The sequence below is a fragment of the Rhinolophus ferrumequinum genome, chromosome 8, assembly GCF_004115265.2.
Source record: "Rhinolophus ferrumequinum isolate MPI-CBG mRhiFer1 chromosome 8, mRhiFer1_v1.p, whole genome shotgun sequence".
Taxonomy (NCBI): domain Eukaryota; kingdom Metazoa; phylum Chordata; class Mammalia; order Chiroptera; family Rhinolophidae; genus Rhinolophus; species Rhinolophus ferrumequinum.
Window position 1 is genome coordinate 5,350,551 of NC_046291.1, and position 23,984 is coordinate 5,374,534.

General features: G+C 51.8%; 2 protein-coding genes across 2 annotated transcripts in view; one reads left to right on the plus strand and one right to left on the minus strand.

The window, feature by feature from the left end:
* The first annotated feature begins 1,466 nt into the window (after window positions 1-1,466).
* On the plus strand, window positions 1,467-17,785 carry HJURP (Holliday junction recognition protein). Its single transcript, XM_033112874.1, has 9 exons — window positions 1,467-1,638; window positions 1,939-2,005; window positions 4,329-4,381; window positions 6,479-6,578; window positions 8,391-8,452; window positions 9,751-9,843; window positions 10,845-10,923; window positions 12,814-14,366; window positions 17,503-17,785. The coding sequence occupies exons 1-9, from the start codon at window positions 1,543-1,545 to the stop codon at window positions 17,539-17,541; spliced, it is 2,142 nt and encodes a 713-aa protein (XP_032968765.1). The 5' UTR covers window positions 1,467-1,542; the 3' UTR covers window positions 17,542-17,785.
* Window positions 17,786-19,400: 1,615 nt separating this feature from the next.
* The window catches only part of MROH2A (maestro heat like repeat family member 2A), a gene marked incomplete at its 5' end in the record, with an annotated part of 41,404 nt that continues 36,820 nt past the window's right edge, over window positions 19,401-23,984 (minus strand). The window contains 8 exons of the mRNA XM_033112448.1: window positions 19,401-19,527; window positions 20,011-20,076; window positions 20,328-20,430; window positions 20,987-21,118; window positions 22,161-22,316; window positions 22,874-23,056; window positions 23,190-23,336; window positions 23,816-23,930. Of these exons, the coding sequence (XP_032968339.1) occupies window positions 19,409-19,527; window positions 20,011-20,076; window positions 20,328-20,430; window positions 20,987-21,118; window positions 22,161-22,316; window positions 22,874-23,056; window positions 23,190-23,336; window positions 23,816-23,930 (1,021 nt within the window). The remainder of the gene's footprint in view (window positions 19,528-20,010; window positions 20,077-20,327; window positions 20,431-20,986; window positions 21,119-22,160; window positions 22,317-22,873; window positions 23,057-23,189; window positions 23,337-23,815; window positions 23,931-23,984) is intronic.

A 23,984-nucleotide genomic window follows, 5' to 3' on the forward strand; every position in this document is an offset into this window, starting at 1 on the left:
AGAGAAAGTTTTCCAAGAATTAAAAGAGACGATAAGGAAAACCCTATCCAAGATGTCAAGTCTCTAAATGTGACAGTCACGTGTTTGAAAAACAACCTGAGTGTGCCAACAGAGTGAAAGGAAAAGCAGGTAAAGTTCCTGAACACTCCCTAGAGGGAAGGAGGGGAAAAGCTCAGCTGACTCATGAAAATTGGACAGCTACAAACGGAATGTGTACCATCAGGTCCTCGTTACAGGCTGGGTTCTCCAGGTGGCAGAATGTGACAGAGTTAGTGTGCAGGATGTTAACTAGGGAGTGCCCTTCGGTTCGGCGGCTGGGAAAGAATGGAGACTGGACAGGTTGCCTCGGCAGATTCCAGGCGGAATCTGAAATAACCCTGTCTTCATATTCCCACCTGGATCAGCCGCTGGATTTGGGGCTGCACGACCGGGGGTGAGGGGTCCTCTGCACCTGAGAAGGTGCCTGCCGACAGCCACCAGCAGCTGCGGTGTCTTGAAGGCGGCTCTGGGTGGCCCATCTCTGAGTCCATTACAATACATTTTCTGGACACTCCACTACGTGAGCCCCGGAGTTCTTCTCACCTCCCTTACCCCCAATTTCTGCTGGATGGCATGAGAGGATTGGGGCGCAAGCTGAGCGAAGATGAAGAGCCCCAGCTAGGGACCTAATGGTGCTCAGTTATGCTCTTCTTATGTCACGTACTATATGGTAATTGTATCAGCATCAACACATGAATATGACTAAGTTATGAAGCTGAATAAAACTTCTCTAAAATGTACTTCGTAAACTCGACCAACCACACTCGAGGAAAGACTGCATTCTCTTTCTATACTTTAGAGAAAACATTACAACATTAATATCAACGAAGAGTCTGAGTGCGCAATAAAAATATATATACGAAAAAGGTGTACCAAGAGAATAAAAAATTATATTTTCCTGGATGCTCAAACGTTTACGATATTTCTTTCTAAACGTATGTTCCCTTTCCTGCCTCCTTTTGTATTTGTAATTTGGGGGGTCTCTTTCTTGTGCCCCTCCCCCTCCCCCCCTACCTCCCCCCCCTCCCCCCCTACCTCCCCCCCCCTCCCCCCGGCTGCTCTCGTGACAGCGCGAGGGCCCAAGGCGGGCGGGGTGGCGGAGCCGGCTCCGGGGAGGGCGCGGGGCGACGTTTGGGTGAGGGGCCGCCCCCCACTCGGCGGCGAGTCCCGGCGCAGGTCACCCGGGCATCTCCTGTGCACAACCCGGGAAATGATACGGACTTCACAGGACTCTCGCCATTAACCGGCAACCGACGGGACTACCGCGCCACTCCCGTGCGCATGTGCGGCGGCGCACCCCGCCCACTACTTCGGAGCCGAGCGGCTGCGGGAACTCCGGCGCCTATGTTTGAAAGGCCCAATCAGCGCCCAGCCTCTCAGCGCCAGCCAATGGAAAGCCCGAGGGGCGGCCAGGAAGAGCGGAGTCCCTATTTGAACTGGGGCGCGGGGCGAAGCTCCCAGTCCCGTTTCCTGCGGGAGTCGGGGTTTGGGTCTCCGCGCGCCATGAAAGACGAGGTGCTAGGGGAGGATGCACTGCTGCAGAAGCTCAGGGACAGCCGCCGCCGCTTCCAGCGTCACATGCAGCAGTTGCTAGAAAAGGTGCGGCCCCCACCGGCCCGCTGGGAGGGGCGCGAGGCCGGCGGGGAAGGGGAAGACGGCGTCGGGGACTGGGGAAAGGAGAAGAGCGGCGGGGAGGGAAGGTGGAGACAGGGTGGGGAGGCCTGGAACGGGGAAGGTGGGTTTAGGGCCTGGAGATGAGGAGAGAGGAGGCAGGATTTAGAGTGGGGGGGGGCAGGGGAAGGAGTGGGGAGGTTCCCAGACTTCCAGCCTCGTGCTGTCGCGGGTCAGTGGCTACTTGCGACCCTCGGACCTGATAGGGCGCCCCTTTCTCTCCTGCAGTACAACAAACCCTTCGAGGATGCCCCGCTGGTGCAAATGTCCACGCTTACCTACAAGACATCCACGGGTAGGAGTCATTTCCCCTTTCTGAATATTTACAGTTAAGAGTGTGAACAGAATAGTGTCTTCCTAGAGCTTGAAATGCTGTCCCTGCTCTCTTTGGAAAATAATACCTGTTCGCCTAATAGGAACTAAAACATTACGAGTTCCCTTGAACCAATAAGTTAAATTACTTCTTCCAAACAGAATTACTTATCAAAACAGAATCCTGAAGACAGATGCGTAGTGGTTAAAAATGCCCCTGCCTGGGTTGGCATCCCAGCAGGCCATAAAATAGCCGTGTCAGCTTGGACCTGTTGTTTTAGCCAGGCTATGTGTCAGTTTCTTTATCTGTAAAATGGGAGGATGATGACAAAAATATCTACTTGGTGCAAATGTGACAGTTATATATGTGAGTGCTTGTGAAGTTCTTGGAACAGTGCCCTGCGCTAGAACACTCGTATTGACTGTTATTTGTTTGACTTGGAATACTAACTGTCCTTGAGATTCTGTGTACTTGGAACTTGGCTTGAATCTAGGGAGAAAGAGCCTTTCTGTTTAATGGTTGGTGTTGCGAAATAACTTGAATCTCATGGAATCTCTTTAGTAAATAGCTGGAGAACGTTTGCACGGGGTGAAAGTTTGTCACGTCCTCCCGTTCAGCCTTATTACCAGCTCATTACTACTAATGAAAGCAAATCTCAGATTCAGTTTTGCCAAGTGTTGGACAGACAGGTACAAAGAGGTTTCATAAGACTTACTCCTTAAATGAAGACCTAGCCGTCTTCCTTCTCAGCAGACCCAGCCATACCTTGGTAGAAAAGTTTCCGCAGGCAGGACCTAAGGGATTCCAGCTGCAGGTTTCTGTTGCTCTCGCATCTACAGCAGGCGGTGACAACTCCAACCCTAGGGCAGGACCCAGGGCTCTGCAGGAATCGTGCTGACGGACTTCACTGAGCACGGGCCGTGTCTGGAATATCTTGGCCAGTTCACATGTCTTCAGTGCCACTGATTTCACCAGTGAAGACTCATTGCAGACTCCCGTTTTGATGAGAACAGTAGTTGAAGTATCTGAACACCTCGAGAGCAATTACACTTAACATGTAGAAGACCATGTGGAGAGCTTGTTAAAACACAGATTCCCGGGGCTCCTGACTGCGATGCTGGATTCAGTAGGTCTTCAGTCTAACAGGCCCCTAGCTGGTGACAGCAGAGGTCCCCTGACCTGTTGCTTAGCCTGGAGAGGCACTCGAGGAGGGAGTGGCCTGTCTGGCTAAATGCTAGCTGACCACCCTTGCAGCGGGAATGCCCACTTAGGGAGTAGACTGGAACTGACACTTCCACACAGTATGGTGAAGTCAGCACGAAAGTAACAGTGGTTCACGTGTGTTGACAGCTAAGCATGTGCTTCTAAGGGTCTCCTGTTTTTGATTCTCAACACTGTGAGGTAGGTACTGTCCTTAGAATCATCCTCATTTCCTAGCGGGTGATACAGCAGGGAGAAGTTAAGGAGCTTATCCCACGTCACTCAGCCAAAGTGACCAAACCTGGGTTTAACACCAAGAGCATTTGCTCAAGCATCACCCTGTTCTGGAAAGGCTGCATGACACAGTGGTCAGGAACACGTCACTGTCCCCAGTTCACAGCCTGGCTCCACCACGCAGGCAAGTGTCCTGGGCTAGTTACTTGACCTTCTTGCTGTGCCTCCATCTGTACAGTGAACTTGGTGAGTGCCTATCCCGGAGGGAGTTAGGAAGTCCTGTTTGAGTGACATGTGAGGGACTTTGTGTGAAGATGACATGAGGTGCACTTGGAAAGAGTTTAGAATAGAGCCTGGGACGTTGAAAGCACCGTGGAAGTTTTGCTGCCATTATCATCATTCACAACCATCTCAAGCCTTGAACCGCAACGACCTCTTCTGATTATCTGGAATCGATCTGGGAGCAAATGAAGGTTTAGGAAGAGATGAAGTGTCTGGCCCAGGCTCTGTGACTAGGAAGCGCCACGCCTCCAACGCTCAGTGTTGGTCTCTGTACTTGGGGCGTGCTCTACACGTGTGGAGACTGTCCTATTTTCATTTAGCTTTGTGGCTTCATGATGATGTTGGACCAGCAGCTGCCCCCTGGGTAGGAGAGATTTTCATTACTGACAGGTTTTTGTCTAATCTTGATTTTTTTTTTTTTTAAGACTTCAACCTCACAAAGATGAAAAACAACCAAAGATCAGAAATACAGCTTGGTTTTAATATTATAACTTTCTTTTGCCTGTCACTTTAGTTTTCTATGAATGCAGATTAAATAGACTTGGGGTTCAGGATTACTTACGTGCTAATTTTTATTCCATTTCTTCAGGATGGAGAGTTTGGGGTGGAAAAGTACTAAAGAAAAACAAAGGACAAGCCCAGGTATTTATTGTCACATTTTATTGCCACCATTCCTTGCCATGGAGGACTACTGACGGGATAAAGGTGTGGGTGAGCTGAACAGCACCAGGGGCTTCTGGAGGCCACCACAGGGCAGTTCTTCCATGGTTTTCTCACCTTAGTGACCCATTTGCCTGTTTGAAGAATGTGCTGAGAAGCGTTTCTTCTATTGCTTGTCGAGTGCAAGGAGGAGCTGTGTGACTGAAGCCCTTTCTGTGTCCCGTGTCTCCTCTGCCATAGGCTGAGGGGCTCGGACAACTGGACCCGGGTGCAAAGCTGGGCCAGCTGGGTAGACCTCTCCCAGCCCCACACTTCAGCCACAGCTTCGAATTGACTGAAAACACCACGTCCAGGTCCTTCTAGGGAAGAAAAAGTCCTCTTTTCCTCTCCTGAAAGGGGAAGAGGAGAGATTATGGAGAGCAGTCGGGTGCAGGAGCATGTTTCTTTCCCTCCGTGTTGCCCTACCTTTCCAAATCCAGGGGTGGTTGTTTGGTTTTTCCAGAGTTTATCCATGGGCACTGCAGCTACGCCACCTGTGTGGCCGTTAGGAGGTGCCGATACAGCTGCCTTCCTGCCGTGGAGTCTTGCACGATAGTCACTGTTGCAAGGATACCTGCTCCTCAGCCAAGGAGCCTGGGCCCGAGAATGAACCCCAGGGCTAGAGCTCCAAAGCGATTAACAGCAGTTTTGAAGTCAGTTCTGCCTGATGAATTACTTGAACAACACGCGTAATGCTTTTAGTCATAGGAGCATTAGGATACATATAACTGCATACTTAAAATGGACCTGACTTTTCCTGATAGTCATTCATGCTACTGTAGTATAAGTAATTCCGCTTTATAATACACGTATAAGTACACATTTTTCACCCTCTCTTTTACACTTAATGTATATTGTGAGCACGCCTCTGCCATTGTATAATTCAAACACCTTTTTTTCACTGCTCTCATGTCGATCAGCATTTAGCGTTTTGCACCTTCCTTTATTGTAAATCAGGCCCAGAACACTTTTCCTGTAAAGGGACAGATGATAGTGTCTTAAGCTTTCCTAGCCATGCGGTCTCTGTCACAGCTACTCAGCTCTGTGTCGTCAGGGGGAGGCAGCCACGAGTATCAGGTGTGGCTGGGTACCCATAAAACTTCACTTAGAAGACGCCTGCTATAAATAGTCCTTGGAAAACCAGCCTGACCTCTTCCCAGTACTGGTGTCACCCCTTGTCAGAAGTGGGATCATTAGGTCAAAGGATACGCACTCTTTATACATCATTGTGCTACCCACCAGTCAGACCACTGCTTGGTCCTGGTGGCAAAATGTTGTCACCGGGAGGGACATTTTGTAAGGTTTTTGCTTAAAATGTAGGAGTACCCCTGTCTGGGGGCGGGGTGATCTACAGAATTTTAAACCCCTTTCCTGGGATTAGAAAACCGGGCACAGACTGTGATGAGAGCTCGGCCGTCTATAACCTCACTGATGTTGCCATGGCGAGTTCTGCCACACCTCCAGACACAGCAGCCACAAAACTGCTCCGTGAGCCACAGGAGTAGCCTCTGACCGCCCTGCGAGTGTGGCTGAGGCTTAAACTGGTTCTGCGCTCGCAGGGTCACACTACCTGCTGAAGCTCATAAAGGAACTGGAGAACTCACAACACCAAGAAAAACACACTGTTAAGGTCAAAGTCCCTCAGGGGCCTTGAGTGTCTGGATTCTACCTGATCTAGTGACAAATCTGTCCGGTGTCAGTTTGCTTTGTCGTTTGACAGCATCTGCGGGCCGGTCCGTCCTCACACATGCCTCGGCGTCTCACTTTCCCTGCTCCCTCACTCACCATCCAAGTGGTTTTTGAAGTAGCAGCCCTGGGCACAACCGGAGTAGAAAAGCCTGTTCCTTTTCCCAGGGGAACCCCCACCAGCCACTGGGAGTTTTGAGGCCTTTTATCGCGAAGTATGCTAGAAGAGAAACTTGCGAGACTCCCTGTCCTCTCATATGTTAAAGGAAGGATTGTGGGCTTGTCACTTGACAGTGGCTTTGAAATGTGCTGTAACTGAAACAAGCATGTCTTTATCACCTTTTGTACTTGGAGGGCTCCCCGGTGAAGGCGGTTGACAGGAAAGAGGGCTCCGTACAAGCCACAGCTGGAGGGCACGAGCCGCCAGCGCCCTGCACACAAGATCTAGAAGCCGGTGAGTCCTGGGCTGGGCAGTGAGGTGAGGAGGGCCTGGGTCTGACCTGTCTCTGTTACACTTCAAGTCTAGATTCCTCACTGACTTGCTCTAAGGTCTTTTAAAAACTAAAACATCTTAACTCACCCTATTATTTCCTTCTAAGCTCCCCATAGGAGCTGTCTTGCTCACACCATGATACTTGACACAAATGGTATTTAGATGTTCTAAAATAATGACCACACGGGCCTCATCCCCTACCCCATTTTTTTTAAACATTTCGCAAAAAAAAATTTTCCAAAAATTTAATTCAATTTGCCCTTATGTGGTGGTAGCAGGAACCACCGACTTCCACGGAAAGTCTTCCTGCTTCTGCAGTCATCCTTTTTCCTTCTTGTTTCCACAGGGGCCTCCTTTGAAGCTCCTGGAAAGCCTGGCCTTGGCCTCCGTGGCACTGTGCCCTCGGGTTTTCCTCCTCTCTCTCCTTCCTTCTCGGCCCTTCTGTCGGCCAACTTCCCATCTTCACAAGATGCCCTTTCTCAAGACTTGCGCTGAGCCCCTCACTCGGACAGAACGCCCAGCCCAGGCCCTGCCTGGGTGTGTTCATTGTCTAGCGGCCTCTCTTCTTCAATCCTTTGTCTAAACTTTCTGTATCTACACTGAAAGTCAACCCACAGACTTGTCCTCACTACAAGATTCTAGAGCATAAGCCAGAAACCCAGTGTCCTCCTTACCTCGGCCCCTCCCTCATTCCTCATATCCAGGGCACCTCTATCCTGTCTTTTGCTTCCCAACAACTCTCATGCCCCTGTGCCCCCACTGCTCCCCCACAGTTCCAGCTCTGGGCTCCAGCTCCGGGCTCCCTCTGCCCCACTGACACCTTTGATCGTGCGAATCTGGTCACGCCACTTCCCTGTTGAAAGCACTTCAGTGGGTTCCTACTGTTCTGGGTGGAAAGCAGAACCCAGACCCTGCCTGACCCGCCCACAGTGTTCTCGCTGCCCCCAGGAAGCCCCCTGGTTTCCAGATCACAACCCACCTTTATGTAAGCTCCTTATACCTGGCTCTTCCCCTTATAGCAGTGAAACAGCTGTGTAATTACAGACTGTGTACATGGCTGAAACTAGCCTGTCGGCAGCCTTTGTCCGTCTGCCCAGCCCCTCTCTGGCACCTTGTCTGCCAGGTAATGTGGGTTGAGTCCTAAAGGGAAAACTGGTGATCTTAATGAAGGTGTTTACTCATAGATGTTATTTGCCTGCTGGTGTTCATCCAAATGTTAGCTCCAAAAATCTTTAGGTCCAAGAATTTCCTAGACTGTTTGAAGTCATTAGAATAGTTATTGTAAAGCTGCACTGTCCAATATGGTAGTCCTAGCCACCTACGGCTGTTCACGTTAATCGAAATTTAGATACAATTTTAAATTCAGCTCCCCAGCCTCACTAGCCACATGCCAAGTGCTCAGCAGCCACGTGTGGCCAGTGACTGACGTCCTGGCCTACAGAGAGGGGACTTGCCGTCACTGCAGGAAGTCCTGTTGGGCTGCTGGGCTGGAGTGACTCAGCTCCTGGAGCACAGGTCATTCAAGAGGTGGAGGTGACAGAGAAGCTGCTCTTCTCTGTCTCCACCACCCGAGGCAGTTCCTGTTCCGATGAGTTCCCTGCATTACTGATAATCAGGCACAGTGACAGGTGGCTGTGCCCTTGTTAAGGGGAGCGCTTGAAGCAAGAGGAAGTTTTACTGTCGAACATCGGCAAGCGATACAAACACCATCCTGGAGAGAAAACTGCAAGCGCTCTTCAAAATTCTGATTGAAGTTTCCTGTCTTGCTTTTAGATTCAGACAGCAGTGCTGATGCAACTTTATACCAGGAAGACCTGGCTGATGGGACCTTAACGGTAAGACTGGCCTTTTGTTGTGAAGGCACAGAGTCGGGCTGGGGCGCAAAGCACACCCTCCTTACCCACACCTTTCCTGGGGTCCTCTTCAGAGGCTCACTCTTCACTCTTCCTGCCCCTCGAGTCTTTGGTCCCCCCGCTAGTGTGTCCCCTAAGGCAGCAAGTCGCTCTGTCTCAGTCTAACACTTGGCAGCCTCACGACTCCCACTTCAAGCCTGATGTGCTGAACTTCTGCTGATGTTCGATGACGTTCCCTCTGCAAACAGGAAAATCACGGCTGGGTCAGAGTGCCCTTGACCTCGATGGAGCACGCAATAGTGAAAGTGGGGTTCCAAGTCGGTCTCTCCCCGGAGAGGCCGTGTCAGGAGGCAGGGTCCTAGGGAGGAGTTCCAGGTGAGCCCTGGAAAGCCCGATGAGTCGTGAGGTCACGTGATCAGGCAGGCCGTGGTGGTTCTATGTCTGCTCCCAGCCGTCCCGGAAACCCCCGTCTCCTTGTAAGACCTGCGTGTCCCCTTTCCTGTCCGTTGGGGTAGACGAGCACACACACAGCATATGTGCCACTGGAGCTCTTACCTGGCCCTGTGCCAGATGCGGGAATTGCTGGACCGTGCTTTTTCTCTAAAATCACTGTTTTGTGCAGGGGTTTGCTCATACACTCGTGTGACTTTGAGTGTCTCAAAGATTAAGGGAGTGACCCTGGCAGAGGAATGGGGGTACTTTTTGAAGTCTTACATGAGGGTGGTGGCCGTGAAGGGGAAGTGGGTGGCCCGACTGTAGGGAACACTGAGCAGTGCGTGTCTGTGTTACCCCCGTCTGCATCCATCGGCCCCGCTTCACCTCACTCAGGTGCAGAGAGAGGAGACAGACCTGCTGTCTCCAGCATGTAGCAGGTGAGGGACAGAAAGCTGGCCGTTCCTGCCTCCTGAGTGGGAGCACTAAACTAATAAAGCGTGCTGATTGGAGTCAGTTCTAGTAGTTGAGTCCTGAACTCACCAAAGAATATGCAGATGGCTTTACATTTCTTTCTGTTCTAGTAACACTGTCGTAAACCTCTGCAGACTTGGATTTTTGTCTTTTTACTTTCTTTCGGATCGTTACCCCTGGGAAATTCCCTGAAGTCAGAGTCCCGAGTCAGGTGCATTTTCAGGGGGGCTGGAGTACTCTACAGGAGCCAGGGGGAGCGGGGGGCTTGGAGGACTTCACTTAGAGGTGTGCACATCAGCACAGTGTGTTCCAGAATCCAAGAGCTCGTCCGTCCCCCAGCGCTCTTACGAATGCTGACTTCTCTTTTGTCTCAGCCTGCGGTGCCTTGGAGCCCTTTGAAAGATGAGCTAAGAAGAAAATACTTGACCCAGCTGGACATACTGCTGCAAGACGAAGCGTGTTCAGAGGTAACCCGTTTCCCAGTGTGTATGTGTCTTCATGTAACTGACTCGTAACTGGAGGTGCACTGAGGTGCAGACAGTGTGATCACGTTTCTGTTTGCTCCACAGAGCCTGTCAAGGGCACGTAGAACGATTGTTCTTTCCCTTCACAAGCTCGGGACTGCTGCTGTTCCTAAGTCTACGATTCAGGTCCCCTAGGGCCGTGGGCTCAGGGAAGCGTGTGGGGGCCTCTGTTGCCCGCTGTGCTCTGGGCAGGCTCACGGCCCCACCCTCGGGTGGGGAGGTTTTAAGCTACGTGATTAAGGAGGCTATGGCTCCACCTCCCACCTTCCCTGGAGTGATGGGGGCTGGCCTCGGCAGCCAGGTGCCTGTTCCGCGTGTCCTCTGGTTCTGCTGTTGGGGGTGAGGCATGACTGGCGCTGCGGTGAAGCCCGGTGACAGGTGGGAGGCCTCCCCAGCCTCTCCCCCAGGGCGGGTGCCCTCCTGGTTCAGCCAGTTTCCGGAGCATTGCCTGAAGAAGAGCAAAAGTGCTAAAGATACAGGTTCATGTAATGACGCCCACTCTGTAGTTGAACTAAGTTCTCTCAATATCTTTTCATAAACTAGAGGATGTTTTCATACCAAATAAGTAAGGAGTACATGCATGGAATAAATAATTCAGCTCAAAGGCAGCAAACTTAACGGGAACATGTATATTTTCTTACCGTGCTTCTGACCAGAGAAAAGCCTGTATCTGAGGACCCTGAATTAGTGAGTGGACCGGAAATGCCTTTTGCCTTTACCCTAAAGCAGCAGGTGGTGGCCCTGCAGAGCGTTTCCTGCAGGCCACCTGCACAGAGCTCCCTGCTCTTACTGACCCCTCTTCCTACACTTGTCGGTACTGCTGCTGAGCTCAGACGCAGTGTCGCGCCATCCTGCGGACGTGGCCTTGCGGGGACAACCCCCTCAGTGCACCCAGAGCCGACATCCGACAACTCCTTTGTTAAAACCATTTCCTTTGATTTCAGTATGACGGTTACGGAGATGGAAACGACACGCGTGTGTCCCTGGCCCCGTCACTGGCCTCGCCTCCCAGGCCTGCCCGTGGTGAGTGTGACCTAGGGACTGCATGACCCCCGTCCCGTTCCCTCCCGGATGGTGGCGCCACACCGCCCGCAGCACGGCCCCTTTTGCCGGGCACGCTACCATTTGCCGGAAATGTTTCATCAGCGTAAATTATTAAGTGTTGAAAACTGAACTGCTTTTTTTCTGTGGGACTAGCCTGCTCATTGCTAATTAGCTTTTTATCCCAACTTACTATTTTGAAAGTTTTTAAATCTCTAGAGACGTAGGACTCCATACAATAAATGTCCTTCGTCTACATTTGACAATCAACATTTGGTCATATTTGCTTACACACACACACACACACACACACACACACGGTATTATGTTTATTTGCATTATCCCTAAATGGTTCCCAAATACCTCCTACGAGCAGGGTAGTTCTACATGACACCAGTAAACCTGGCACATGCCGGAAATGTGACATTGACACAATACAATTTCATCCGCTGGTGCCAGTGATGTCCTGTGTAGCCTCTTCTGTTTGTTGAGCCGGTTCAGCATCCCCTCGGGCCTCCCCCATTGTGTTAGTTGTCTCCTTCCGTCCAAAAGGTTCCCTGGCCTTGCTGCTGTCCCTGTTGTCATGTTTCCCACCACTGATTTCTTAAATAGTCCTGGCTGCCAATAGTCGCTCAGTGTGGCCTCGTCTGGCCTTTTCCTCTTGGTTCAGTTCATACTAAACATGTTTGGCAAACGACACAGGTGATGTTGTGTCTGCTCGTAACATCTCACCATTCGGTCCCGTTGTTGGTGACGCTTGAGTCTGGTCACTTAGCTAAGGAAGGACCCACCAATTTCTCATTGCAGAAGTGCCTTTTTCCTCGTCACCTAGGGGTGATCCCTTGTGATTACCTGGAGGCCTTTTCCCCAGAACCTCTCACCCCATGGTTTTAGCATCTAGTCATGACTATGCTGAGTTGGTGCCTGCAAACCAGCCCTTTTCTGCTTCTCCCATTCCTTGAAGGCCTGCCTCCTCCTACATTTCTTTTTTTTTTCCTTCCTTTATCCTCCAGCACGCTTTATTTTATTTTTAACTTTTCTAGAATCAGTAAGAACTCATAGACTTTTTTTTTTAATTACGTGTTAGAATCCATTGCCAGTATTCAGTTTGTGTCTCCATCTGTTTTGAGCATTTTGTCCTCCAACCCTTCAATTCCATTGTTCACACACACACACACACATTTAATAACGTATGTTCATTTGGTCAGTTGTACAGCACAAAATAATTTCACATGGGGGCACCTGTTACTACTCTGCTCGACAAACTGCTGAAGACGGTTTGAGATCTCCAAGCAGCTCTTTTTATCCTCGGACAGTATCCTGCCGCGGGATTCCATTCAGAGTACTGTGTTCAGTTATTTAGATTGTTTTCTCCTTCAGTTATAATTAGTTTGATACACAGGGTCATTTTTTTCTATTTAATTTTAGAGTGATCCCCATCTTTGTTGGTTTAAGTTTACTTTGGAATGTATGAAACTTAAATTTAACAAGCAAAAGTCAAAGCTGCATGAAGAGGAGTATTTAGGACTCATTCGTTCTCCACCTCTCTCTGTGGGCACCAGTGTCGTTATTTTTTTGGTTCCTAATTAATCTTTGAAAAGGCAACCAAGTTCTAAAGTGTCACCTGGGGAAGAAAGAGTCCTTTGGGGAAGGTTGGTGGAGAGGAGAAATTGAATTTCAAGAGCTAGAAAGAAAGCAATCTGAGAAGTGTCTATTTATTCCCAAATCTTTGTGAACTTTTTCTTTTTGTTCTTTGTATTGCTTTAAAAATGAGCAATGATCCAGGCTTCAGTTCCATGATCTCTGCGTAGACACTGTTTTAAGTGGTGACACACCTTTCCCTTGTGTGTGTGTGTGTGTGTGTTTGTCCAGGGTACTGTCACAGTGTCTCTGAAGAGAGTCTCGGTGGCCCATTTCCGCCAGCTGCGTCTTCACGCCCTTGTTCAGTAGACATGGCCATAGTGCCCAGGAATGACAGCGTCTCCTTCCAAGACACCAGTGAAAACAGCTTCTTAAGCAGCCAGTCCTTTGTGGCTGCCGACATCTGCACCGTGACAATCAGTGACCTGTACGCGGGCATGCTACACTCGATGAGCCGGCTGCTGAGTGCGAAGCCTTCCTGTGTCATCTCCACCAGAACCTTCTCCGTTCAGCACTGGAGCTCCAGGAGGAGGCACAGGTGGAAGAGCAGAATGAACAGGACATCCTACAGGGCAGGCAGGTACTCTCAAAGGAGTTCCCGCGAGAGACTTTCGCCTCGTTCGGAGCCTGTGAAAGAGGTGGGAGTATTAAGAGATTGCCAGAATTTACAAGATGCTTCTGGCCATAAGGCAGGATTAAAAGTGAGGAAAACTTTCCTTGAAGTAAACAAACCCCAAATCCGTACATTAGATCCAAGTTGGAAGGAGCTTAAGGGGACACCCCAGAAGCTGTCTTCTTTGACTTACGTAGACTCCAGGACCATGCATCGTCTTGATCAGCAAAATAGATTAATGACATTAAAATGGTTAATTTCTCCTGTAAAAATAGTTTGCAGACGAAGAATGCTGCAGGGTGAGGGAGGGAATCATTACAGAGAGCTCGAAAACCAATTTGATAAGCTTTATCAGGAATATTGCCTAAGCCCCAGGAAGCAGCCATGCCTGACTTCCAGCTCCTCCAGGGTCCACGTGTACAAAGGTGGTTCAAGCCCAGGTGGCCCCTGGGGCTTGGAATCCCACAGGCTGAGGAGATCTTTCAGCAAAGCAAAACCTAAAGTTTTAAATGAGGCTTTTGAAAACCTGGACCAACGAGCTATTGAAGCGGGAAGATGCCTGGCGAGGAGTAATTCCTTTCCGTCACTTTCGAAGACCCTCCCCACGCCGAGCCCAGGCCGCTCTGAGCTGACAGCTGACCTTTTTCGAGGAAATAATCTTGGAATATTTAGGAAGTCAGTGTCACTCAGCAAACCTGTTTCAGTAGCCAGGATACAACCTCTAGGCGGTGTAAGAGATCGTTACAATGAAATTAAAGAAAAATTTAACAAGCTTCATCAGAAGTGTTGCCAAAAGTCGCCTCCGCGGACAAAGCCACCTTTATATACTGGAGCATCTCCAGATAAAGCAAGTGTGGAACTTCACAATCAAGACGACGTCTTAGGAAAATTAAATCCAGACTCTGGCTTTCAGCGTCCCCAAAAGTTGTCACCGTCACCCCAGAGGAGCGTAAAACGTTCACTGGGCTCAATGACAGCTGTTCACCCATGTGCAGGCTTTGCTCTCACCAGAAGCGGCCCTCAGCCCCTTGTAAAAAGACACCGGTTATCAGACCCTCGGGGGTGTGGACGGCGGGCTGACTCCCAGCGTTCCTCACACACGGTGGGTAGAGCCGACCGGAGGCCGGGGGAAGTAGCCGGCTCTTCACAGCCTGACTGGAAGAAGAAGAAGGTGAGTTTGTTCCTCGAATGTGGCTGTTTTTCACCAAGATTCTTCTGTACACGTTAAGTTTCTAAGCGAATTCTATTCCTTTATATCCAGCACATATTCATGGTAAGACGCATCAAGGTGGAGCTGAAAACTTTCCCATAGGAAAAGTTCTACATGTTTTCCACTGGGGTGCCTGGGGGGCTTTCTAAAAAGCCTCACTTCACACGCTCTATCCATCCTTGTCAAAGAGTGTCATTTCCAACCTGTTCATCTAACACTCAGAAAATAGCTGTTGTCAGGAGAAGTGGGTGTGGAACGTGGACATCCTGACTTTCTGCTTCCTTCTGGATCTCCTCGTAGGGACGGCAGGAGTCGGCCCTCAGGGAGCCACCAGTGCACACGTGCGAGGGGCGGCTTTGCGAGGGCGACGCGCCCTGCTCTGCTGATAACCGCGGTGGCCTTGGCATTGAAGTCCACCTGCACCCACCCACTGCCCTCTGCGGTTTAGCTTGAGCAGATCGCTTTTTTCATGTGCTGGCGCCATTCTGTTTTCTCCAGAGACAAGATGGCAGAAGGTGGGGTGGGACAAGTCAACGCACGTCGTTGAACTTGATTTTCCAGCATGCGCGTCCGTGTGTCCGTAAGCCGGGATTCGGGCGACGTGGCTGTGGAGTGCACGTCACTTCTCCGCCGGCTGATGGGACGTGACTGAGCTTGGTTTGACCTGTTGGGGGTAGGTGGTGTGGGCAGGTGAGGCAGTGTGTGCCACTTCCTGTTCCCTTCTTCCCGGACCCGGTGGGTGGCCCCTCGGCAGTCGTTCCGATGGACCTTGTCTGCCCCAAAGAGCCCATTTTCTGCTTTTTCACCTCTGCCTGTTTGCCCTGTGATCCCCTCTCAGGGAATGGTGCGTTTCCTCTCAGAGGTGAACCCTTCCACCTGAATTGTCACCATCACCACCCCCTGGACCCCTGTCGGCCCTTCCCTGCCTTTGCCCACTAGTGTTTCTTGGCATTCAGACCCGTATAGTTCCGCCTCGAAAAATATTTCAAAAACCTTCGAGTGCTTTGGCTACAAATGGGACTGGGTGTTGTGGATGCTCCTTCCTGAATGAGCCCCAGTGGCCGTCACTGGCTTCTGTCCACCCAGCTCAGCATCAAGGTCTGGTCTTTCTTCTCCCTTCTGCTGCCACTTCCTTCCACTGTCCTGTCTTCTCAGCCCGCCTTCCGGCTTGTGCCCACCTGGACCCACCCTCACACCAGCAGCACTTCCTCGTAGCTTGAACCACGGACGAGCCTTTGTCACCAGTGCTCCTGGGGGACTGGCCCCTGGGACTTCTCCAGGTCCTGCCTTGTGTCAGCTCCTCTCTCTCCTTTCCAGGTGGGTTTTCACAGGCACTTTCTTGCCCCCTGCCCCCCATTATTTTCTCTTCCTGCCCTGCCTCTTCACCCACTCTCGTTCTTTATCTGCCACCTCTGCAGGCGACCCCATCCTCCCCAGGGAGCACACAGTGCCCCTGGCAGCAGGAAGCTGGACCCAGGCAGATCCTCTAAGCTGGTGGCTCTGACTCCTTGGCTCAGGATTAGAACTTCCCTTTTGTTTTATTTTTTCAATTTATTTCTGAATGTGAAATGGTGTGAGCCAACCAGAAGCAGATGACACCAGGCCTGCGTTAGTGTTTGTCTTCCCCGTCAGGTGATTGAGGGTTCACGTTCTGGGAAACGTTTCCCCTCCAGGACCCCTCCTCCTGGCGTCAGGCGAGACCCAGCATGGAGCTGGAGCAGGGCCAGGAGCCGGCCTGGGGGCAGCCAGACCCGGGCAGCAGCCGCTGCCCAGAGGGCGCTGCTCTGGGCAGGTTGCCCGTGCGTGGGACCTGGAGCTTTCCCTGATGCGGCGCGTCTTGCTTGTTTCTGGGCCTCGGGCTGTGCCCCCCGCCTCCAGGCCCACTAGACCTTTTCAGACCAGGCCATCAGCAGGGTGGCTGAGTCCTGTGAGGATGAGGCTTTCAGGGGTCCGGCCACGTGCTCGTGGCAGGCACTTTGGGAGCCCGAAGCTCGCACACGCCGTCTGCTCTCACGGCCTACCTCTCGGGATCACCTTTCTCAGGCGAAAGGGCGAAGTTCACCCAACATGAAAGTCAGCCCAGGACCTTCCCTGAGGCTTCTCCCAACCCGGACACGTCACTACCCCCTTGTCCCGCCGTCCCTGCGTGTCTGAGCCTAACCTCTTCCTCCAGCAGCTCCCTCCCGACCTCTTCCTTGGTGTGCCTGCCTGGCTGTGTCCTCCGATTTGCTCATGCCTCTTGCCTCCCTGGCGCCTGCTGAGTCAGTCCCTGAGCATTGTGGGTCACTGCTGTCCTCCCCTGCCTCGCTCCACCCTTCCCACCCGTGACATCTGCCTTCTCGATGCCCAGTGCAATGCCCTCGCGTTTTCACCGGCGCAGCCTGGGACCACGTGGAGCAGGCCTCGGCTCGGCTGGACAGGGAATGACAAGGCCCAGCCAGGCCACAGGCCTGGAAGCGGGGCACCCAGGGGAGCACTTGGCCTTGGTGGCCCAGCGGGGCCCTCCTGGCGCCCCGAGAATTGGATACATTCCATTGCTGGAGGCCTTATGCAGTTTCGTCTTAAATCACAATATAAATATTAATCATTTTTTCCCTATTTAAATTATAAATTTCTTGAGGGAAGACACCAAATGTTGTGACTATAGACAGAATTTTAATGGCCAACATCTCAATGCCTTCTGTGCGCCAGACCACATTGAACTTTTTCACACCTTTTTTTCTTAATACCTCCACGGACCCTTGGATTAGATAGGTTCTGTCTCTGCATTTTATAAATAAGGAAGAGCAGCTGAATACTTAGAGCTGCTGAAACCACAAGCAGTGCCTGGGTTGGCCAGGATTGATGGGGGTGGGGGTTGCCATTGGTTGTATTTGTGGGGTTTTTTGTTGTTTTTTTGTTTTTTGGTTGATTTGGGGGGCTTATTTTTTAATATTCCTTAGGGTATTTATTAAGCATGGTGGCATTTTCTATAGTGGACACATGAGTGTATGTATAGAATGGAATAAATTTAAGACAGTTAAGCTTTTGGTGGCTGGCATTGGGAATTCTAGTGGAGTTTTACTGAAATGATTTTCTTTGTCTTTTTTTTTTCTAGAGGAAAGAACACATCTTTCAGGATGGAAGAGAAAAGTGATTTTGTGTTAGAAAACTCAAAGCTAAAAATCTATAGCCAAGTTATTTTAGAGTATTGTCCCTCTTCCCCTTACTCTGTTTTAGAGAAAGTGTGTGTGTATGTGTGTGTGTAATTCTCAAGAATATTTTAGAACTTGCTTCAAAGTAAATTTCAGTGCAGTTGGTTTCATTGAGATGACTGAGCTCTTGTATAGAAATTAATTGGAATAAAGTTGCTCAATTAAAATGATTAATATTATCCTTTATATGGGTATTTTTCTCGTGTTTTCTTTGCTAAATTTAGACCTGCCAACAGAAATCTGTCTTATATTTCTTATTTCCTGAGAGAAAGTGTTTGCTGTGAAACCTAAGTTTCAGCCGTGAATACTGTGATCCTTGAAGGAAAATGCAGCTGCTTCGTCTTTTAAATTCAGACCCGTGGAACTTGGTTTGGGACCTGCATGTCAAGAGGTAGCAAATTGAAACAATTCAACCATAGAAAGTAATTTTTTATGTTTTTTGATGAAAGTAGGCTGTATTCACAGGGTCCTGTGATGGTCCCAATCCCCTTATCGCCACACAGTGACCATGACATCTCCTGACTTTTATTGGAGCTGTTTATCCTAGGATATCACAGTGTCTTGTTTAATAAAATATTTCAAATATTCAAACACGGTGACCAAACCCATGTTGAGTCGTTGTTAATATACTGCCGTGTATCTTAAATAAAAGATTAGATATAAGCTTAAGTTATATGTCTTCCTTCCCATTTCCGCCCTAGGCTATCACTTTCCTGATAACATGTACCCTTTTCCACGCACATCTTTATGCAGGGACTACATGACCTGTGTGTGTTAGCTCAGGCTGCACAACAAAATACCACAGACAGTGGTTTGAACAACAGACACTTCTTTTTCACCGTTCTGGAGGCTGGAAGCAAGATGAGGGTGCCAGCCGGTCAGGTTCTGGTGAGGGTTTTCTTCCTGGCTTACAGTCAGTGCCTTCTCTGTCCTCACATGGTAGGGAGTGCCGGCTCTGTCTGGTATCTCTTATATAAGGGCACTGATGCCATCCTGAAGTCCTCACCCAAAGGTTGGGGGCACATATTCAGTGTAGAGCCGTGAGAATCAGGGAGGCTGGCAGTGGATGGCTAGCTCAGGCTCGGCCAAAACTGGAGCAGCCTCTGCAATTCTAGACCGTTCCCGCGTGTCTGTAGCTCCCTAAAAGCACAACCCATCGTTTCCTCTTCATCAGGAAAACTACCGTTCTTGCCCCAAACTGCGTATGCCTTCCCCACCCCCAACCTCTTACCCAGCAGGCCTAGCTGCCAGAGCCTGGAAATGCAGGTTTTTGGTGTCCCATTGCCTAGCATAGGAAGGCAAGGCAGAAGGGACTGGACGTGCGTATCAGCCAACTTATGGGATCTACCACTTAGGGACCCCGTAAACTACACGGAATGGTGCCCTCTGGTGTGTATCACATTCAGCTGGTAGAAGCCTTCGCTTTTAAAGGGGGTTCCTGGGGACAGGCAGGATGGTAGCCTGGCTCCCCTCTGCCTGGCACAGCATGGGTGGGACTGAAATGCAGTGAAGACAGGTGGATTCCAGTCCTTTGGCTGAGAGGGGCTGGCTGGCATTTGCACACCCCCAGGGAAAGTGGCCCTGATGGGACTGGAGGTTCCCTTTGTCTTGGCTCAGGGATGCCGACATCTTACAGTCACGAATCTGCGCTCCAAAGGGCAATGGAGGTTTATTTCAATGGGAAGAAGGGAAGGGACACTGATGATTTCAGGACAATGCTTTTGTTACAAACAATTGAAAATGGTCTGCCTTGCTCTGACCAGGGCTGGCGCTGTCAGAAGGCAGTTTGCATTTTACGCGGGGGGGCACCTAGGAAACTCCGGGTGAAGCCAAAAGCCGGTGCTGGCTACAGGTATCCAGGATTTTGAGAGTCTCCAGGGCGGCCCTCCGGACCCCAGGATCCGAGTCCAGCTGTAGCTCCTGGAGAGCTGAGAGCAGAAACGGGAGGCTCAGGCCCCGGGGCGGTCAGGGCGGCCCCGGCAGTGGCAGCAAGGGGCCGGCAGGGCTACAGACGTGGAAGACCCTGTGTTTGGAGTCCGGAGATGGCGGGTGGAGCTTTGTCTTCACACACGTCTCTTATGTCTCAGGGCTTCTCTTACTTCACTAACAGGGACAGAGGATCCCCCCAGAACCCGGTTGCCCTGTGGTCAGCTGAAGGAATCAGGGTACAAGCATTTCATGTTTGTGAAGGGGGTGGGGGCAGAAAGCCAGGGAACAAATGGACTCCCCCCAGTCAGAGTTGTCTCCCTTGGAAAGTCCTCTTCAGGGTCACCCGTCTCTCTGTTCCCTGGTTACAACCCTCCCCCCCAAAGAAAAGACCGCTACAACTGAGAGTCAGTTCCCTCGGTGGGTTCACCAAGCTCCCCAAATGAACTTAGTGGACTCGGTACGATTGAGTCTCCATGACTTACAATTCCGTAATGCCGGGAAGTCCAGCTTTTTCAGATAATGTGCAGACATCTGCTTCATAATAATTCCTGAAATGATAGCCAGAGAAACGCTCATCCCGCGGACATTAGGTCAGCGAGAGGTCTGGTGTTAACCTTAGGAGGTGTAGGGGGTGTCTGTTGGTTTAGTGGAGGATACCCGGGGAGAACCAGGCCAGTATGCCACAGGGTGGGGCAGAGGGGACTTCCGTCTGAGCTCTGGTCCCCACACCTGCTCCCCTCCTCTCCACACCGATGGTCTTCAGGGTCCCGCCTGCATCAAGAGACATCTGCCCACTTACCCGCCAGGTCGCAGGAAGCGAGTCTGATCCTTGAAAAATTACTTTTAACATAGGTCATTGTTTCTAGCAAGAAACTGTAGAGAACAGCAGGCTTTTTCTGAGTCTGCAAATAAAGGACACACAGAGCCTTGGAGGTTGAGGTCCTGCACTCCCATCTGTCTGAAGCAGGAGGGTCTGCCCAGAGAGGGCAAGCGCCCATCCCAGCATCACACAGCAAATGAGAGACTGGGCAACCTTCATCCACCTGTTACATTCTTATCTGACACAGACAAGAGATTATATTTGTCCACAACCGTGCTGTCCAGTACAGTATCCAGTGGCCACATGTGGCCTTTGAGCACTTGAAATGTGGCTAGCCTGAAATTAATACATTTTATAGTGATTACCCATTGAAATGATAATGATTTGGATCTATTGGGTTAAATTAAATATTATTAAATTTGGTTTCACCTCTTTCCACTGTTGTTAACATGGCTACTAGAAAATTTAAAAATGCGGATGTGGCTTGCATTCTATTTCTGGCCAGCACTGGTCTTGACACTTCATTTCTAGAAGGTGAACACAGGGTCACAGGATAGACCTCTGTGGCAGCTGAGACCCTATGGCCCAAGCCACCGGGCAGCCACCTCCAACAGGTCCGTCCCCCTCAGCCTCCTCACCAGGATGGAGCAGAAGGTCATCTGGAACACGGTCATCTGGTCACCCCCAATGGCATCGCTTCTCCCCGAGGAGTCTTCCAGAGCCTTCCAGCCCCAGAAGTGCACACACTGATACATGGTAGCCATACAGGCCTGGAGGGACACAGGGCAGCAGGAGAAGCGTCAGGCAGACCGAGGGGGTTCACACGAGGGGTGAGGCTGGCAGGGCTGCGTTCCATGGAGAAAGCCAGAGGGTAGCCCTGGAAAAGCCTCAGGAAGCTGAAGGAGGCGGGACCCAAGCCCTGCCTGCCTACATCACGGTTGTGTGCACAACTATAAAAAGCCTCTCGGTGGCAGATGCAGCCCACTTGCCTTCATGCCGTCTGCAGCCCTGCCTGGGAACTGCCCCTCCAGGAGACTGGGGTCGAGGCCAGGCTGCGATTGGCAGGACCAAGCAAGCTTTCTCATCCCCCACATCTCCTGCATCCAGCTCTTCCTACCCCTGCAGCAACTAGGCCCCTTGGGCTCCGGCCTCCGGTGGGTTAGGCCACAGGAGGATAGGACAGGACACTAGAGGGCAGGAAGACAGAGGTTGGGGCATCTATTCTTCGGGGACAGCAGTGGCAGCAGCGTCACTGAGGCCAGCGTCACTTGCGTCCCCAGCCAGCCCGTGTTAGCCTGAGAGGCAGCAGTTAGACTAGGAGACGGGGTCTCTCTTTCCCCCTCCTTCCACCTAAACCAGTGGAAGCGTTGGGCCTTGGACCAGGAGAAGAAACAACGTGGCAGAGCCAGGTACCTCTCTGCTCCCCCTCAGGCCTCCCTCCCCACGCGTACAAGCCTGCCCCATAGGGAGCAGGTAAAGAGATTTAGGGTGAGTTTTAAACATGAATGGGTCATAATACTGAAAAGTGAAACTGGTAGAAGAAAGGGAGATGGCTGGAGGACGCTTGCAGGCGGTGACTGGACGAAAAGGAAACCCAGCTCCCACAGAGCTGAGACTCCTCAGTAAGCCAATTTGAGGGTTGCCTTGAAGGGCCCCTTTCCCCAGCCTGATGTGTGGCTGCAGGGCTCTCGCGGAGACTGAGTGAGGTGGAGGAAGCCCGCGGGTAGCTAAGCCAGCACACCCAGAGAGCATTTTCCTCTTGGGGACAGTGAGGGCCCCAGGCTTTGGGACACAGACGAGGGTGTGTCTTACTTGGGCTGCATCGGAGCAGGAGTCCTGGCAGTGCAGCATGAGGGGGACCCAGGCTTTCTTCACTTCCTCCTTGAAGAAATGCTTCTTGGAAATCCTGACCACCTTCGCCAGCTTCCCAAAGAGGAGGAAGGCTTTCAAGCGCAGCTGCTCACTCTCCTGCGACCAAGACACACAAACAAGTTCTGAGACTCGGGGAGCAAGAAGCCCAGCAAAACCCCAGCCGTTCTCCATGGACCTTTTTAAATGCCACGACCCCTGCAAAGCCTTCTGGACCATTCCATCAGGACGGAGTCTCTCCTGCAGGGCTCCCAGACCGGGCATAACTGGGTACTTGTGAGCTTCACGTCCTAGATGAGGGCCGTGAGGAGTCCACGCACACACCACTGCCTAGCTGAGTCCCCACCTGGCACATCACAGGTGCCCAAAGAACATGTGTGGGCTGCAAGGAAGTAGAAAGGGAAGCTCGTTCCCAAATAGCAGGGAGAAAGGTCCCGTGGGCCCTAGAACAAGCTTTTTTTTTTTTTTTTGTACAAGATCCCAGGATCCGGCAATCGACATTCAGTGCCAAGTTGGACCTGCTGCCCTGTGTGCAGGTCCGAGTGCATCTTCTCCTCGGGCGCTCAGAAGTGCTCACTCTCTCCCTGGGCAGGCATCTGCGGAGCCCCCACTGTCACTGAGGCCCAGGGCCCAGCAAGGCTCTCACGGGGACTCACGCTGTCAAAGAAGGCCCTGCACTGCTCAGAGACGGCGTCGAAGAAGGAGCCCATGTCCCCTTCCCGGAGCTCGGCCAGGATCTTGGCCAGGGCCTCCATGGCCTCGGAGGACATGCTGGTGCTGCTGGGCTCCCGCAGGGAACACAGGCACTTCTCCAGTAGCAGCTTCCGGTAGCGCCGCACCTGGGGGCAGAGGGAGCCCTCAGCCCACCCCCCACCCCCACCCTCCCCCGCGCCCTGTGCCCTCCCTGGGTGACAGGACCACTCCAGCATGGACACTGCGCCCGGCCTTCGGGCTCAGGGTGGGGAGCGGCACCTTCTTGGGGGCGCCCAGGGCCATGTTGCCGAGGGCACGCAGGGACAACACCCGCAGGGCCTCGTCCTGCTGGCCCACGCCCTTCTCCAGCAGCAGCACGGCAGGCTTCAGCAGCTTCGCCTGGTACAGAACTGGGTCACTCATGAACTAGAAAGGAGAACGTTTTACAGTTATCCCCAGTCGAGGCCCGTTTCTTAGGCCCAAGACGGGCCGCACAATTATATGCAGGGTTCAGAATGACCCCTGTGAATAGGACAGGATTTGGAGCCTGAGCTCCTGGGACCGACTCTTGGCTCCTCTGCCTGACAACTGTGGGACCCTGGCAAGTCACTCAGCCCAAGGTACCATCCTGGGTGTTGCCACCACTCCCCGCGTCACACATCACTCAGCGGCCACCTGCAGGGCACAGGCTGCATCGGAGCCCCTTTCCCCTCAGGGCCCAGAACTACTCATGTGATGAAGGAATGAATGACTGAATGAACACACAAATGAGGAACGCTCACCTGCCCCCGGACTCAGATGCCCCGCAGGGCCTGTGCACCTGCCCCTGAGATAAGCCTCCCAAGAGAGCGGGGGTCGCCCACCACCCTCCCCAGCCCATCTCTCCTCCACACCCAGCGCCTCACTTCCACGCAGACCATCGTGCTGCTGACACGGCAGCCCAGGACCTCGGAGTCCATGCCTCTGAGCACCAGCTCCGACAGCCTTCGCCCGTAGCCTTCCATGTTCTGAATGTACAGCCTGCAGAGGGCACCACAGCCCACAGGGTGGGCAGGGATGGCTTCTGAGCTCCTG

Bases quoted from the DNA above. Each gene is read 5' to 3' on its own strand.
- HJURP (XM_033112874.1), top strand. From the start codon at position 1,543: ATGAAAGACGAGGTGCTAGGGGAGGATGCACTGCTGCAGAAGCTCAGG. The intron at 8,453-9,750 runs GTAAGACTGGCC...CTTTTGTCTCAG, and splicing joins TGGCTGATGGGACCTTAACG to CCTGCGGTGCCTTGGAGCCC. The intron at 10,924-12,813 runs GTGAGTGTGACC...GTGTTTGTCCAG, and splicing joins GCCTCCCAGGCCTGCCCGTG to GGTACTGTCACAGTGTCTCT.